Source organism: Molossus molossus, unplaced genomic scaffold (genome assembly GCF_014108415.1).
Source record: "Molossus molossus isolate mMolMol1 unplaced genomic scaffold, mMolMol1.p scaffold_m16_p_11, whole genome shotgun sequence".
Classification (NCBI taxonomy): domain Eukaryota; kingdom Metazoa; phylum Chordata; class Mammalia; order Chiroptera; family Molossidae; genus Molossus; species Molossus molossus.
The window spans coordinates 105491528-105505279 of NW_023425346.1; the positions used below are offsets into that span (position 1 = coordinate 105491528).

Genomic DNA, 13752 nt, shown 5'->3' on the forward strand with positions numbered 1-13752 from the left:
CTGGACGGGCCAGCGTTCATTCGTGGTGGCTCCCTGCCGCCGGGCTAGCTAAGAGACCCACCCGCAGTCCGCGCTGTGCCGTGTGGCGCCCCGGCATGTTCGCAGTGCTGGGCGAAGCGCATGGAGGGAAAGGGATCCCGAACGAGCTCCTAATGTGGGGACTGAGCTTCCTTCTGTGTGATCTCGGTCTGCTCCCTGAATCCCCCAGACCTTCACGTCGTCTCATGACTGAGGATTCTGTGCTACCTGGTCTCCAAGGCCATTTCCAAGTCTAAGTTTGAATCATTCTATTTTGGATGAAAATTCATACTGTTGTAAAACCAGGCAAATAGCTTCAGTGGGACTTGTAAGAAATAGTAGGTGACTCAAGGAATTTAGTGTAAGATTTTCCATGTTTATAAAATATCGACAATTTATATATTCTCACCAAATTCCTTGGGTATTTACTGTTATCTGGATCATTTGTGTGAAGGAGGCAGGTGCAGGATGCGGTCAGCGTGTGCTCTGCAGCGCTGGCCCTTCTCTCCAGCAGGAGCTCCAGGGCCTGAACAGACCTTCTGGTGTGTGTGGTGCAGGTGGGCCCGGCGCATGGCCACGTCAGGTAGCAGGTGGGCCCGGCGCGTGGCCACGTCAGGTAGCAGGTGGGCCCGGCGCGTGGCCATGTCAGGTAGCAGGTGGGTCCGGCGCGTGGCCATGTCAGGTAGCTGGTGGGCCCGGCGCGTGGCCATGTCAGGTAGCAGGTGGGCCCGGCGCGTGGCCATGTCAGGTAGCAGGTGGGCCCGGCGCGTGGCCATGTCAGGTAGCAGGTGGGTCCGGCGCGTGGCCATGTCAGGTAGCAGGTGGGCCCGGCGCGTGGCCATGTCAGGTAGCAGGTGGGCCCGGCGCGTGGCCATGTCAGGTAGCAGGTGGGCCCGGCGCGTGGCCATGTCAGCAGAACAGCAGTTCACCAATGAAGCAAGTTCAGTTACCATTGGATTGTGAAGACATTTTTATTTAAATGCCACAGAAAACTCTAGGTGTACATTACTTAGCTAACAGCCTTTTCTTTTTAACGTTCACTTTCTGTGGTAGTGGGAATGATTGTTGCTAGGTGAGCAGACCTGAAGTTTGACCTGGGTTCTTTTTCTGGTTTTTCCACGTGTAGCTGTCCTTTATGCATGTACTTTAGTCCCTATATGGTTTCTTCTCAGGGTAAAGTAGCATAATTCTGAAATTAATGGAAAGATTTCTGTTGTTAGTGACCACAGGGGAGGAAAGAAAACATCTCAATTTGGCATTAAGTAGTCAAAGACTAGCAGGAAATCACATGGGAAAAACCACTGGCTTGCCACTTGAGCACATTGGCAGTCATCAAACAGCGAGGGGATCCGACCCGTTGACCTGGGGTGTTTCCAGGCCGGCCTCGCCGTGGGCCACCAGCTCTCAGATCTTCCTGACGTGTGGTTTCTCTTGCAGGTACATGTAAAGTGCATTTTCCTGACCCAAACAAGCTTCATCGCTTTCAGCTAACTGTAACCCCAGGTAATATTCTCATGTATTTTTTAAACAGCAACTTTTAAAGGCTGCCCAACCCTACACTCTTTCGCTGGACTTGCCCTCTAACTCTTTGAGTTACGACAGTAGTGACCTTTCCGTATGAAGACAGATATATGCTTTGTGGTCAGATAAAGCCTGGTGCTGTGAACCTGAGGGACTCATCCAGTGAGCAGGCACAGACCACAGCGCCGGGAACAGGGCGGGCTGGGCGGGCTGGGGCGGGCCGTGCGGGCGTGCGGGCCGTGCACTCGAGTCGGAGCCAGGCTCAGATCCTGCTCCAGTGCAGCAGCTGCCTCGCCTCCCACCACAGCCTGCCGGCCGCAGAGCGGGTGGGACAGGCCCTGTCTCCCGGGACAGTGTCAGGATTACGCAGATCGCCTGAGCGCAGCACAGCCGGGCAGGGCAGGTTGCCAGGTGTCCTGGAAGGGTAACTGTGCCCTGGTCACACTGGGCAGCGGGAGGGCGGGCTTGTGCTTCCTCCGTTCACAATGCAGCTCCAAAGTTCCCGGTCAGCACAGGCGCCAGGCAATGAGTGCGTTGCTGCAGCTGCGGGAGGGCGGGGCCGGGGCCGGGGCCGGGGCCGGGGCCGGGGCCGGGGCCGGGGGCCGGGGGCCGGGCCGGGGCCAGGGGCCGGGCCGGGAGTTAACCAGAGAGAAGGGAGTGTTGTGGAGGGAGCCAGGGTGTTGTATTTAGAGGGGGAGAGGGGATGAGAAACAGACTCACTAGCTAATTGAAAAGTGAAAGAACACAGGATTTCAGTAGGTGATAATGAGCCCACAAATAAGTAGGTAGAATGGTTGGTTTTTCTTCTTTGATTATTTTATTTTTGTTACAGATGTTTCTCCTTTTTCCCCCATTTAGAATTTTTTTTTTTCTGTTAGATATGTTTTATAATAACAGGAGAAATCCCATTTTCAAAATGTGCTTGAAAAGTTTCAAACATTTATTTTATTTTTAATGTTTTTATTGATTTTTTTTTTTAGGGAAAGAGAGAGAGATAGAAACATCGATTGGCCGCCTCCTGCACGCCTCCTACTGGGAATCGAGCCCCAAACCCGGGCATGTGCCCTGGCCGGGAATTGAACTGGGACCTCTCAGTCTCTGGGATGACGCTCAGTCCACTGAGCCACATCAGCTGGGCGAAAAGTTTTAAACATTCATTGACTCCATGTGGTGGTTCTATAAACGCTCTGGGACAGGAAGGTGAATTCAGTCTGGTACCATTTCCACTGAGACAAGTGGCACCGGGGTGGAGTTAAACCCAAACGCCGTCGGGGATGGCTGTCCGCCTGTCTGGCGCCCAGACGCGCGGACACGGGACTTCAACCGAAATGGCGAAAATGGGAACCGCTCTTGGCCGCCTCCACGAAACCCACTGCATGTCTGCTGATTTTATGAGGGGCATCGAGCACCTCTGTGTTTCTTGGCGACTCGGGTCCCCACTGCATGGTATTTCCAGAAATTGTCATGGTGATGAGGGCTGGTTCTCTGTTGAGTAAGCGGTCTCAGAGGTGTGTAGCCGTCGTCAAACCTTGGCTGTCTTCTGCCGTTCTGGCCTTGTCAGTGGCTGTGCTCTGCTCAGGTGCCGGCCTTGTGTCCTTCTCGGCACCTGGTGGGCTGTGCCGGGTTTGTCACTGTCTTACTTGACTGGGTCTTTGTGGAGTCCAACTTCTGCTTAAGTGTTTCCTTTTTTAACTCCATTTTCCCCGTTACATGGATGTTGTGATTATGTTTGTGACACTGTCTTTCATGTTCTTTCTATCGTTCTTGAAAACAGAGCACAGATGTTTGTTATGGTTTTGGTGTTCTCTGTTGGATCAGATAAAAAAGGACTTGTGTTTGACACCTGTAACTGTGAGTATTAGTTCTGTCTGTGACGGGCACGGCAGGGAGCCGACTGCCACCTGGGGCCGTTTGCTGAGGTGCCCCTCACAGAGTCGGGGCCGCCGGGCTCCTGCCCTGGGTGAAGGGGAGCAAGGCTACGTCTGCCAGCCCTGCGCACTGGCCTGATATTGTGGTGTCTTAAAGACTTCTGGAGTCAGACTCCTTTTGGTACTGACCAGATTGACAGAGATCTGCCTAAGAAGTAGAGTTTCGACGATGGGCAGGGCAGAGGGTGTGGCACTGGCTCGCTGGCAGCCAGGAGTCCAGGAGTCTGGAGGCCGCGGAGTGAGCAGAGCGACCTGGGCGCCGCGTGCTCAGGGCCCCTCTGCCTCTGCGGCACAGCCCCGTCCGCACTCGCGCGTTTCCGGGTGGGTGGGTTTGCAGTGTTCCTCTCGCTTGGGGTACGTGTGCTCTTCAGGGGACAAGTGGAACTGGAATTTAGTGACAGGAAAAGAAGTGAGTTTAGGAGAAAATTCAGTCTTCACATCAACTCACAAAACAAGAAAAAACACTACCGAGTGAAGCGGAACCAAACAAAGCAAAACCCTGAACACAGCCTCCTGTGAGGGTTGGACCACCGGGCCGGCCAGGTCATCACTGCCCAGCTGGCCCGCGGACGCCCCACAGCCGCCCCGCAGCCTGCCCTGCTTGGCGTGGGGCTGTGGGCAGAGGGGCCGTGGATACAAATAATCATTATTTAAATGTTCATCTTTCCTTTGTAAGGAAGTGTACTGAGGTATAAAATTCTAAATAAAATGTACTAATTTGAGTTGTACAGCTTAATGAGTTTCAAGAAATGTGTGCCCTTGTGTAACCATACCCAGCGAAGATGTCCCCACCACTCCCAAAGGTCCCTTCTGCTGCTTGGCAACCAGTTCCTTGGCCCCTGGCACCCACCCCAAATTCCTTTCTGATTTCTGTTTCCTGAATCCATTTTGTCAGTTCTTGAGTTTCATATAAATGGGATCTTAGCTACTCTTATGCCTTATATAAGAGAATCATTTGTGTCCTATATACTTACATGTTCTCTGTCTCTGGCTTCTTGCATGTAACAGGTTTTAAAATTCATACATGTTGTGTGTACCAGTAGTTTGTTCCCCTTTATTTGTTATATGACTATGCCATGATTGGTCATTTTCCTGTTGCACGTTGGGATTTTTCCCGCTTTGGCTATTATGAAAAAGCCTGTGTTAGCCTTCTCTTACCGTCCTGGCATACTCTTAGTTTTCCTTTCTCTTCAATTCCACTTCAGAATGAAATAGCTAGGTCATGGGAAAGGTGTATGTTTAACTTTATTTTTTAATGTTTTTATTGATTTTTTTTTTTTTTTACAGTGAGAGAGAGGAAGGGAGAGAGATACAGAAACATTAGTGTGAGAGAGAAACATCGACCAGCTGCCTCCTGCACGCCCCCTACTGGGGATTGAGCATGCAACCTTGGGCATGTTCCCTAAATGGGAATCGAACCAGGATCTCTGTCCAGGGGACGACGCTCAATCCACTGAGCCACACCGGCTGGGCTAAAAATATTCTTAGGATTTCTGTGACGAGCACATCAGTAAAGACAGTTTTACTTCTTTCTCACCAGTATGTATGCCCTTGATTCCTTTTTCTTATTGCACTGGCTCGGCTATGGCTGCCAGCACAGTGATGAATAGAGGTTGTGAGAGCATGTCTTAGTTTTGTTCCTGATCTTAAGAGGAAAGTGTTCATTGTTTATTGAATATGATGTCAGCTGTAAGTGTTTTTTTAAAAACATGGCCTCTATCAGATTGAAGCATTTCTTTTCCGTGCTTGCTTAAAGTTTCTATCATGAATGTGTGTTGAATTTTTTAAGTGCTTGTTCAGTACCAATTGAGATGATTATATCATTTTTCTCCATTATTTTGTAAATATGGTAAATGACATGTTGATTTTTGAATATTAAACCAACCTCGTATTTCTGCAATAAACCCGTTTGGTCACGGCATGATATCCATTTTTTATATTGCTGGATCCAGTTTGCTATTTTGTTACAGAATTTTGTCAATATTCATGAAAAATGTTGGTTTGTATGTTTCTGTTCTTGTCATGTCTTTGTCTGGTTTGGCATCAGGGCAGTGGTAGTCTGGCGGAACAAACATGTTAAGTGTTCCCTTCTGTTTTCTGGGAGAGTTTGTGTTGGGTTGGTAGTATTTCTTCCTTAAATATTTGCTAGAATTCACCAATTAAGCAATCTGGACATGGAGTTTCCTTTTTGAGAAGGTTTTTATTTGTGAATTCAATTTATTTAATAGATATAGGGTTAGTCATCTGTTATATTCGTTCTCAAGTCGGCTTTGCTAATTTTTTTCTTTGAAGGAATGTGTTCATTTCATCTAAGTTGTAAAATATATTGATATAAAAGTTGTTCAGGCTCAGCCAGTGTTGCTCAGTGGTTGAGCATCGATCCATGTACTAAGAGGTCTCTGGTTCGATTCCCAGTCAGGGCACATGCCCAGGTTGTGGGCCCGATCCCCAGTGGGGGGCATGTAGGAGGCGACCAATCGATGTTCTCTCTCATTAATGTTTCTCTCTGTCTCTCCCACTCCCTTTCTCTCTCTCTGCAATCAATAAAGAAAAAAATAAGTTGTTCAGAATATTCTCATGTCTGTAGGATATGTACTGATGTCTCCTTTTCCATTCCTGATATTGGTGATTTGGGTTTCTCATTTTTCTCTTGATCATTTTAGCTTGAGGTTTATTCAGGTGATCTTTGCAAAGACTAGGTTTTATTTTTCTCAACTGTTTGTCCATTTCATTGATTTCTGCTCTTTTTTATTTCCTTTTGTATACTTTGGGTTTAATTTGCTTTGCTTTTCCTTCCTTAAGATGAAAACTTAGATCATTTAAAAAAAATTTTTTAAGCTATTTTGATTGGGGTATAAGATACTTTCTTTTATTTAGCATAATGATTTTGAGTTTCACCCACGTTGTTGCATTAAACAATATTTTATATCTTTTTATTGATGAGTTGTCTTCTGTCTGTGTCCCAGTCTCTTCATCCATTCACCAGCTGACAACCCTTGTGTTGTTTCCAACTCGTGCCCTTGTGCACAGAGCTGCTGTTACCCTTCGAGAACAGGTCTGTCTGCATGTCTGCTTCTCTTTCCCCTGGCAGTGGACTTGCTGGGTCCTGTGATGAGAGGACGGTTAACTTGATAAAATACGGCCATACTATTTTCCAACATGAAAGCACTCTTTCACATTGCTGTGCTACCAGCAGTGAATGAGAATCCCATTGCTGTACATCCTAGCCAACAACTGCTGCTTTAGTCTTTCCAAGTTTGCCATCCAGTAGGTATATGTCTCATTGTGGCTTTAATTTACTGAGCATCTTTTCCTGTGCCTGTTTGCTATCTGTATCTTCTCTATTCAAGTGTCTATTCAAATATTTGTCCATTTACAAATGGTAGTGTTTGTCTTGTTACTTAGTTGCAAAGTTGATATACCTGTGTGTAAGTGCTTTATTAGATATGTGGTTTTTTAGTGGTTAATAACATCCTGTTTATTAATTTTACATCTATAAAAAAAATTCTGATTAGGGAATTCTATAGTTATGTTGTAAAATTTTGTATATTTATGTATATGTTCACCTAAATATGGTCTTAAATGTATTGATTACTAGATTATCAATATTTCCTTAATTTGAACATTTAATTTATAAAAACTCCCTAACTGATGAATGATAATAAAAGTGCAGCTTATATTGAGTCACAAAATTTTCATAGATTTGCCTGTTATCCCATTGTTGGTTAGTGATCATTCTCAGCCTTGTTTCAGAGCTTTGGAGTTAAAAAAGAAGAAGTTTCTGAATGTGAAATAAAGTCAGATCACAGAGTAATCATGGGGGTTTTCAGAGAGAGGGGAATGGACTGGGCACTGACAGGCCTTCAGCTTGACCAGCACCCGTCTCGTGGTTTATGTGTCGTGTATCTTAATACGTCAGGGTTTCCAAAACAGTGGAGGCTCTCATGCCTGGCTCTTTCAAGATTAGCTTTTCATTTGAGTATGGAGCTAACAACTACGAGGGGATACTTTTTTTTTTTTAATCCTCACCTGAGGATATGTTTCTGTTGATTTTTAGGGGGAGAGTGAGAGAAACATCAATCAGTTGCCTCCCATACGTACCCCAACCAGGGATTGAACCCACAACCTATGTGCCCTGACTGGGAATCAAACCTGCAACCTTTCGGTGTAGGAGGGCAGCGCTGCATCCAGCTGAGTCAGCCGGCCAGGGCAGGGCACAGACGAAGAGGAGCAGCTCCCCCGATGGGGTCTCCTTCAAGCCCGGGTGTGCGGACAGCAGCCCTCTCCTCGCCGGGGCAGAGGTGAGGCGTGAGCAGGCCATCGTCTGCGCCGCATCGGCCCGCGCCTGCTGGGAGCCGGGCCCTGTCCCCGCTCCCGCCTCGAGCTCTGTTGGTAGGATGCTCCTTTGCTTACCACCCCACTGAGCAGGCGACCTGGCGTCTCGTGCACACGGTTCTACCCTGATGTCTGCCCTCTGCGTCGCACATAGCTCCTTCCTGAGAGGGCGTGAAATGAAACGCCTGGCAGAGAAGATTCTGATGGGCACCTATACACCTGAACGATGTGGGTGAGCGTCGAAGGCGGCGTGCCCTGGTGCCGGCACCCAGTTCCCTGCACCCCCTGCAGCGCCTTCCGCGTGCACGGCTTCCCTTTCTCGTCACTGCTCCGGCTGGCGAGGGGTCACTAGACAGGAAGTCAAGCCATTCTAGGGTGTGGGCCTGTGACTGACACATCAGCTGTGTACCCCAGCAGTGGGCGTGGAACGGCTCCATCGGTTCGGCAAGCTCCCCAGCCTCGCCCTGGCATGTCTCGATCTGACCGCTGTCCCTTGTTGCCTTTTCCTGGGTGTCATCACAGCGGCACCAAACAATGTAGCGCTTTGTATGTGGCCTTTTAACTGAGCACAGTGCTGTTGAGATTCGTCCATGTTGTTGTATTATCATTTCCACTCTGAACCGAGGAATACGGTGGCCTCTCAACGTCGGCAGTGAAGGAAATGGGTTTTCCCTGGAGCGCCAGGAAGGAATGCGGCTCTGCCCGCTCCTTCGTGTTCACCAGTGAGACCCGTCTGGACGTCTGACCTACGGAGGAGGAGAACTGGTTGAGGGCACTGGGTGCGGGCATTCAAGCAAGAGCATTAAACGAATACCGATGGCTGTGCTTTTGTTTCCTGAGAAATCTTTATCTAAGAGAGACAGAGGTCTCCTTTTCTTTTTAAATCCATTTTAGAGGGGGAGAGAGAGATCCATTTGTTACTCTGCCCATTCATTGGTTGATTCCTGTAGGTGCCCTGATCGGGAGTCAGACCTGCCTGCTACCTTTTGCTGTGTGGGACGGAGCTCTGACCCACTGAGCCACCTGGCCAGGGCCTCCTCTTTTTTTTTTAAGTAGTTATAGCCCTGGCCAGGTGGCTCAGTAGGTTAGAGCACCAGCCCATACAGCAAAAAGGTGTGCATTCAATTTCAGGTCAGGGCATATACCTGGGTTTCGGGTTCCATCCCCAATCGGGGCGTGTATGGGAGGCCTCACATCTATATTCCTTTCTCTCTCTCTCTCTCTTCTTCCTGTCTCTTAAAAAATAAGAAAACATTCTCAGGTGAAGACTTAGAAAAAAATAGTTTCATAGCTTTAGGTTTTACAGTTAGGGTTGTGATCCATTTTGAGTTAATTTTTGCATATGGTGCAAATTTAGGGTCTGGTTTCTCTCCCTCTCCCCTTCCCTCTCTCCCTTCGCCTCTCAGAGTGAATGTAGAAGTGTCCTCTCCTTCTGTTTCCTGGAGGAGTTTGCCTAGAGTTAGTATTCTTCATTAAGTGGTAGAATTTACCAGTGGTGCAACCTAGGTCTGGAATGTTGTTTTATTTTTGTGGTGAGATTTCTAAGTATGAAACCAATTTCCTTAAACAGATAAAGGGCTATTTAGGTTATTCTTTTTTGTTGTTGTTTATCCTCACCTGAGGACATTTTTCCATTTTTTGTTCAGATAGAGTGGGAGGGAGGGAGGGAGAGAGAGAGAGAGGGGAGAGAAACATTGATGTGAAAGGGACACATCGAGAGAGAGAGAGAAACATTGATGTGAAAGGGACACATCGAGTGGCTGCCACCCGCACAACCAACCTGGGCCGGGGACAAATTGCAACCAAGGTATGTGCCCTTAGCGGGAACCAAACCCGGGTCTCCCTGGACCGCAGGCCAACGCTCTAACCGCTGAGCCAAGCCAGCCAGGGCCTTCTTAACCTTTTTAAGTGTTGTAGAGTCTGTGTTGATACCTGCTCTCTAATATTGAAATTATATGGGTTTTTTTTTTTCTTAATCAGTTAGCTTGAGCATATCCATTTTATTGATCTTTACAAAGAACCAGCTTCTGGTTTCATTGATTGTCCCTTCATATTGTTTTGTTTTCTTTTCATATCTTTGTTATTTCCTTCCTCCTGCTTGTTTTAGTTTAATTTGCTGTTACTAGCTCTCAAGGTGGAGGCTCAGTCAGGTAGCAGTGTGATTCCATGTCCGTGTCTCATCTTTCCTGGTACAGGTCTCATCTACTGCATCTGTGACCCGCATGTCTTCTTTGCTTTCTGTTTCTTTCTTATTTTAATATATTTTTATTGATTTTTTTTTTTTAGAGAGAGAGAGAGAGAGGAAGGGAGAGACAAGTAGAAACATCAATGTGAGAGAAAAACATCGATCAGCTGCCTCCTGCATGTCCCCTACCGGAGATCGAGCCCATAACCCAGGCATGTGCCCTGACCAGGAATGGAACGGGGACCTCTCAGTCCATGGGACGGTGCTCAACTGGTTGGGCTCAACAGCGCATTTCTTTATATAGTTATCAGCATACTTATTATGTATGACCTTATTCCTTTTTGTAGATCTGAGCTTTGATCGGTTATTTCCTTCAGCCAGAAGAAGATCCTTGGATTGGTTTTTTTGTTTTGTTTTGTTTTGTTTCTTGGTGGTACGGATTTGCTGGTGCTGAATTCTGTCAGCTTTGCTGAATGCCGCATTCTTGAGTTGACAGTTCAGCACGTTCGGGACATCATCCTCCAGCCTCTGACTTGTGTCTTCCTTATAAGAAGCAGTGGTGGTTCTTGGTCCACTCGGTGACGTGCAGTGGTTTTCTTCTTGCCGTGAAGATGGTGCCCAGTCCCAGTTCAGCGGTTTGAGTGTGTTGTGCTTGGGCGTGGCTTACTGGTTATCTCACTTGGCGTTCAGTGAGCTTTTTGCATCTGTGAGTTAGTTTTTATCACATTTAGAAATCATTTGAGCAACATTTCTTTTAAACATTTTTGCTGTAACCCCATCCTGGGTCTCTAGTTACGTACGCTGCGGTCTCTCACATGGATGTGTCCCCTCCCCACAGGCGCTGGGCTCCGGGCTCTCAGGGCCGTGCTCACTTTCTGTGCCTTGTGGTCGGGTCACTGCGAGTCTCATCCACAGAAGTTCTCAGCTTAGGTGCTGTGCTTTTAGCTGCTGCTGTTTGCTCCTTTTCTGCCCTTTCCATTCTTTCCTCGTTGTGCGTGGTTTCCTCCAAATGTCAGCCCAACTTGATGACAGGTGTCCGTTCCTCCACGTTGGCTTCTACCCCGTGACCCAGCCCCGCATCTGTCCACAGGCTCCTCACCGCCCTGCCGCTTCCCTGGCTTGGCCCCCAGCCGGCCAGCCTCCTCCGTGTCCTCTCCCCTCCCTTCCTTGCCCAGCCCTGCGCACCCTCAGATCCCAGCTAGGCAGTCTCATTGGAACTGGTTGTGCCCCTGCTAGCTCTGGGGCTGCAGCCAGTTACTGCCCCCTGTGCCCCCCTTTCTTCCTCAGAGCAGTACTGCCGTGCCCGCCCCATGGGCCAGTTGTGGCAGCCCGGGCGAGCGGCCGTGTCACAGCCTCAGGTGGCCCCAGGAGTGTTCCCATATCACCGTGCATGTTGCTGTGTCGCTTGTCGTCCTTACTTCAGGTCTGACCAGATGGCAACCCCCACAAGCTTCCCCCACATGAGCCAGCTTCCTGTGTGGTCGTGTCTCCATGTCATGCGCCAGTTTTGTCCTTATGCATGAATGTCAGAGGGCCAGACTGGCCAGTGAGCCGAGTCCCACCGGGCCAGGTGTGCAGCCCTCAAACGGAGAATGGGTCTTACCTCTTTAGAGGGCGGTAAAAGTACAAAGTAAGACAAGGCGATGTGTGACAGAGGCGTGGGGCCCTCCGCTGTGGCCCTTTACGAAAAATGTCTGCCGACCCCAGTCATGTGGCAGGGACGGTGTTTCTCCTGATTTTTGAGTTTAAAATCTACATGGAGTGTAATTTCTACTATGCTGTAAATATTGCTCTTTAAAATGTTCCCAGTGGAGTCTAAATACCATGGCTATACCCACCATCACACGATTTTTTTAAATCCTCACCTAAGGTTATGTTTTTAAATAGGTTTTAAAGAGAAAAGAAGGGCACGCAGCTCGGTTGCAGTTTGTTCCCGGCCCTGGTTGGGGTTGTGCGGGAGGCAACCAGTCGATGTGTCCCTCTCATGTCAATGTTTCTCTCTCTCCCTTTCTCTCCCACTCCCTCTACCTGAAGATAAGTAGAAAAATATCCTCAGGTGACGATAAAAGGAAAGGAGAAAGAGAAAGGGAGGGAGGGACAGAGAAATAGCGATGTGAGAGTGTGACATCTATCAGCTGCCTTCTGTATAGGCCTTGATCAGACCAGGGATTGAACCACAACCTGGGTATGTGCCCTGACCAGGAATTGAACCTGAGACCTTCCAGTGTACTGGACAGTGCTCCAGCCAGCGGAGCCACCTGGCCAGGGCCCCCTTGCTGTTTTTAGAAACGTGAAGAAGAGCTCCTTCAGCGGTTGGAAAGGCCGTTGCTACTTTTTCTGGGCATGCCCATTTCTATTCCACTTGTCCACAGGATGTTATCCCAAGATGGACTTTTTTCTGCTTATGAGTCTTTTGCTACTCTGTCAGACTCTTCTGTAACTGTATGTATTTCATTACCTTAAAAGTTTCTTTAACTGGCCGGGCCGGTGTGGCTCAGTGGATTCAGCATGGTCCCATGGACTGAGAAGTCCTGGTCAGGGCACATGTCCAGGTTGTGGGCTCGATTCCCAGTAGGGGGCGCGCAGGAGGCAGCTGATAGATGTTTCTCACCCGGATGTTTCTATCGCTCTCTAAAAAAAAACAAAACTTTTTTTAAAAGTTCCTTTAACTATAAGACAGGTGCTAAGCATTTTCTTTTAGATGGTTGTGAGTTACTGTTTGTACAAGCTCCTGGCTCCTGGGTTTCTCTTCTCTGCTGCCAGCTCCCCCTCCTGTCCCACCTTCTGTCCCTAAGGACCTCGCCAGTTCATGAAATCTGAGCACTTCATACACAGAACAGCCCCCAAACTACCCCCTCCGCCCGACCTCTGCCCCACACTCCAGAATGGTCTGGACGCGCAGGCAGCTCCCTTGCAAACTGACATGAAATCCCAGAGTCACGTGTCTGCTGTTGGGCTGCACACAGCTGTGCCCTCTGCCCCTCTTCACTTTCCAGGCGGCGGCTCTGCCCTCTCCCTGCAGGGTCAGAGGGCCTGGGTCCCGTCCTTGCCCACCTTGTGCCGAACCTGCCCTCGGATCCTGCTGTTGCTCACCGCAGTGTTGCCACTCAGCTGCCTGCGCCTGTCCTGCCGCGTGATCTCAGCTGGCTCGTGACAGCCGCCCTGGGGCTCAGCCCTGTGCCTGTGATCCTGCCCCTCCTGTGCCCGCACCCCTCCCACGCTTTCGCCTCACCCTGGATAAAGCCGACACTTCCGGCGGCCTGCAGGGCCAGGCTTCGTGCCTCCTCGCCTCAGCTCCTCCTGGCTTCCTTGCCTCCACAGGTGTCCGCAGCCCCGGGCCTCTCGTGGGCCTCGCCCAGCTTCCCTCTGGGGAGTGCTCGCCACTTGCTGTCCTTTTCCAAGCCCCTGCCCAGCGACCCCCTGTAAAATAGCAGACCTCCCCCTCCCACTCCCTTGATCTTTCCACCTTCTGTTCTGTGGCTGACTTTTGCTGCTGTTAATCCTCACTCTAGGATATTTTCCCCTTGATTTTTAGATACAGTAGGAGGGAGGGAGGGAGACAGAGAGAGAAACAAACATCGATGTGAGAGAGACACATCAGTTGGTTGCCTCTTGCACCACTCCAGCCTGGGCCAAGGATCAAACCTGCACCCCAAGTGCGTGCCCTTGACTGGAAATGGAACCTTCAGTCCGTAGGCCGGTGCTCTGAATGCTGAGCCAAACTGGCCAGGGCTGTGGTTTACTTGTTTACTTTGTCTCCCACTA

The 13752-nt window shown here is 49.1% G+C and overlaps 1 protein-coding gene across 3 annotated transcripts in view; it reads left to right on the forward strand.

Moving 5' to 3' along the window:
* Positions 1 to 13752, forward strand: part of UBE2F (ubiquitin conjugating enzyme E2 F (putative)) — a 57899-nt gene that overhangs the window by 16855 nt on the left and 27292 nt on the right. For all 3 annotated transcript variants that reach the window (XM_036253890.1, XM_036253891.1, XM_036253889.1), the window contains exon 4: positions 1456 to 1521. In XM_036253890.1, coding sequence (XP_036109783.1) covers positions 1456 to 1521 — 66 coding nt within the window. The remainder of the gene's footprint in view (positions 1 to 1455; positions 1522 to 13752) is intronic.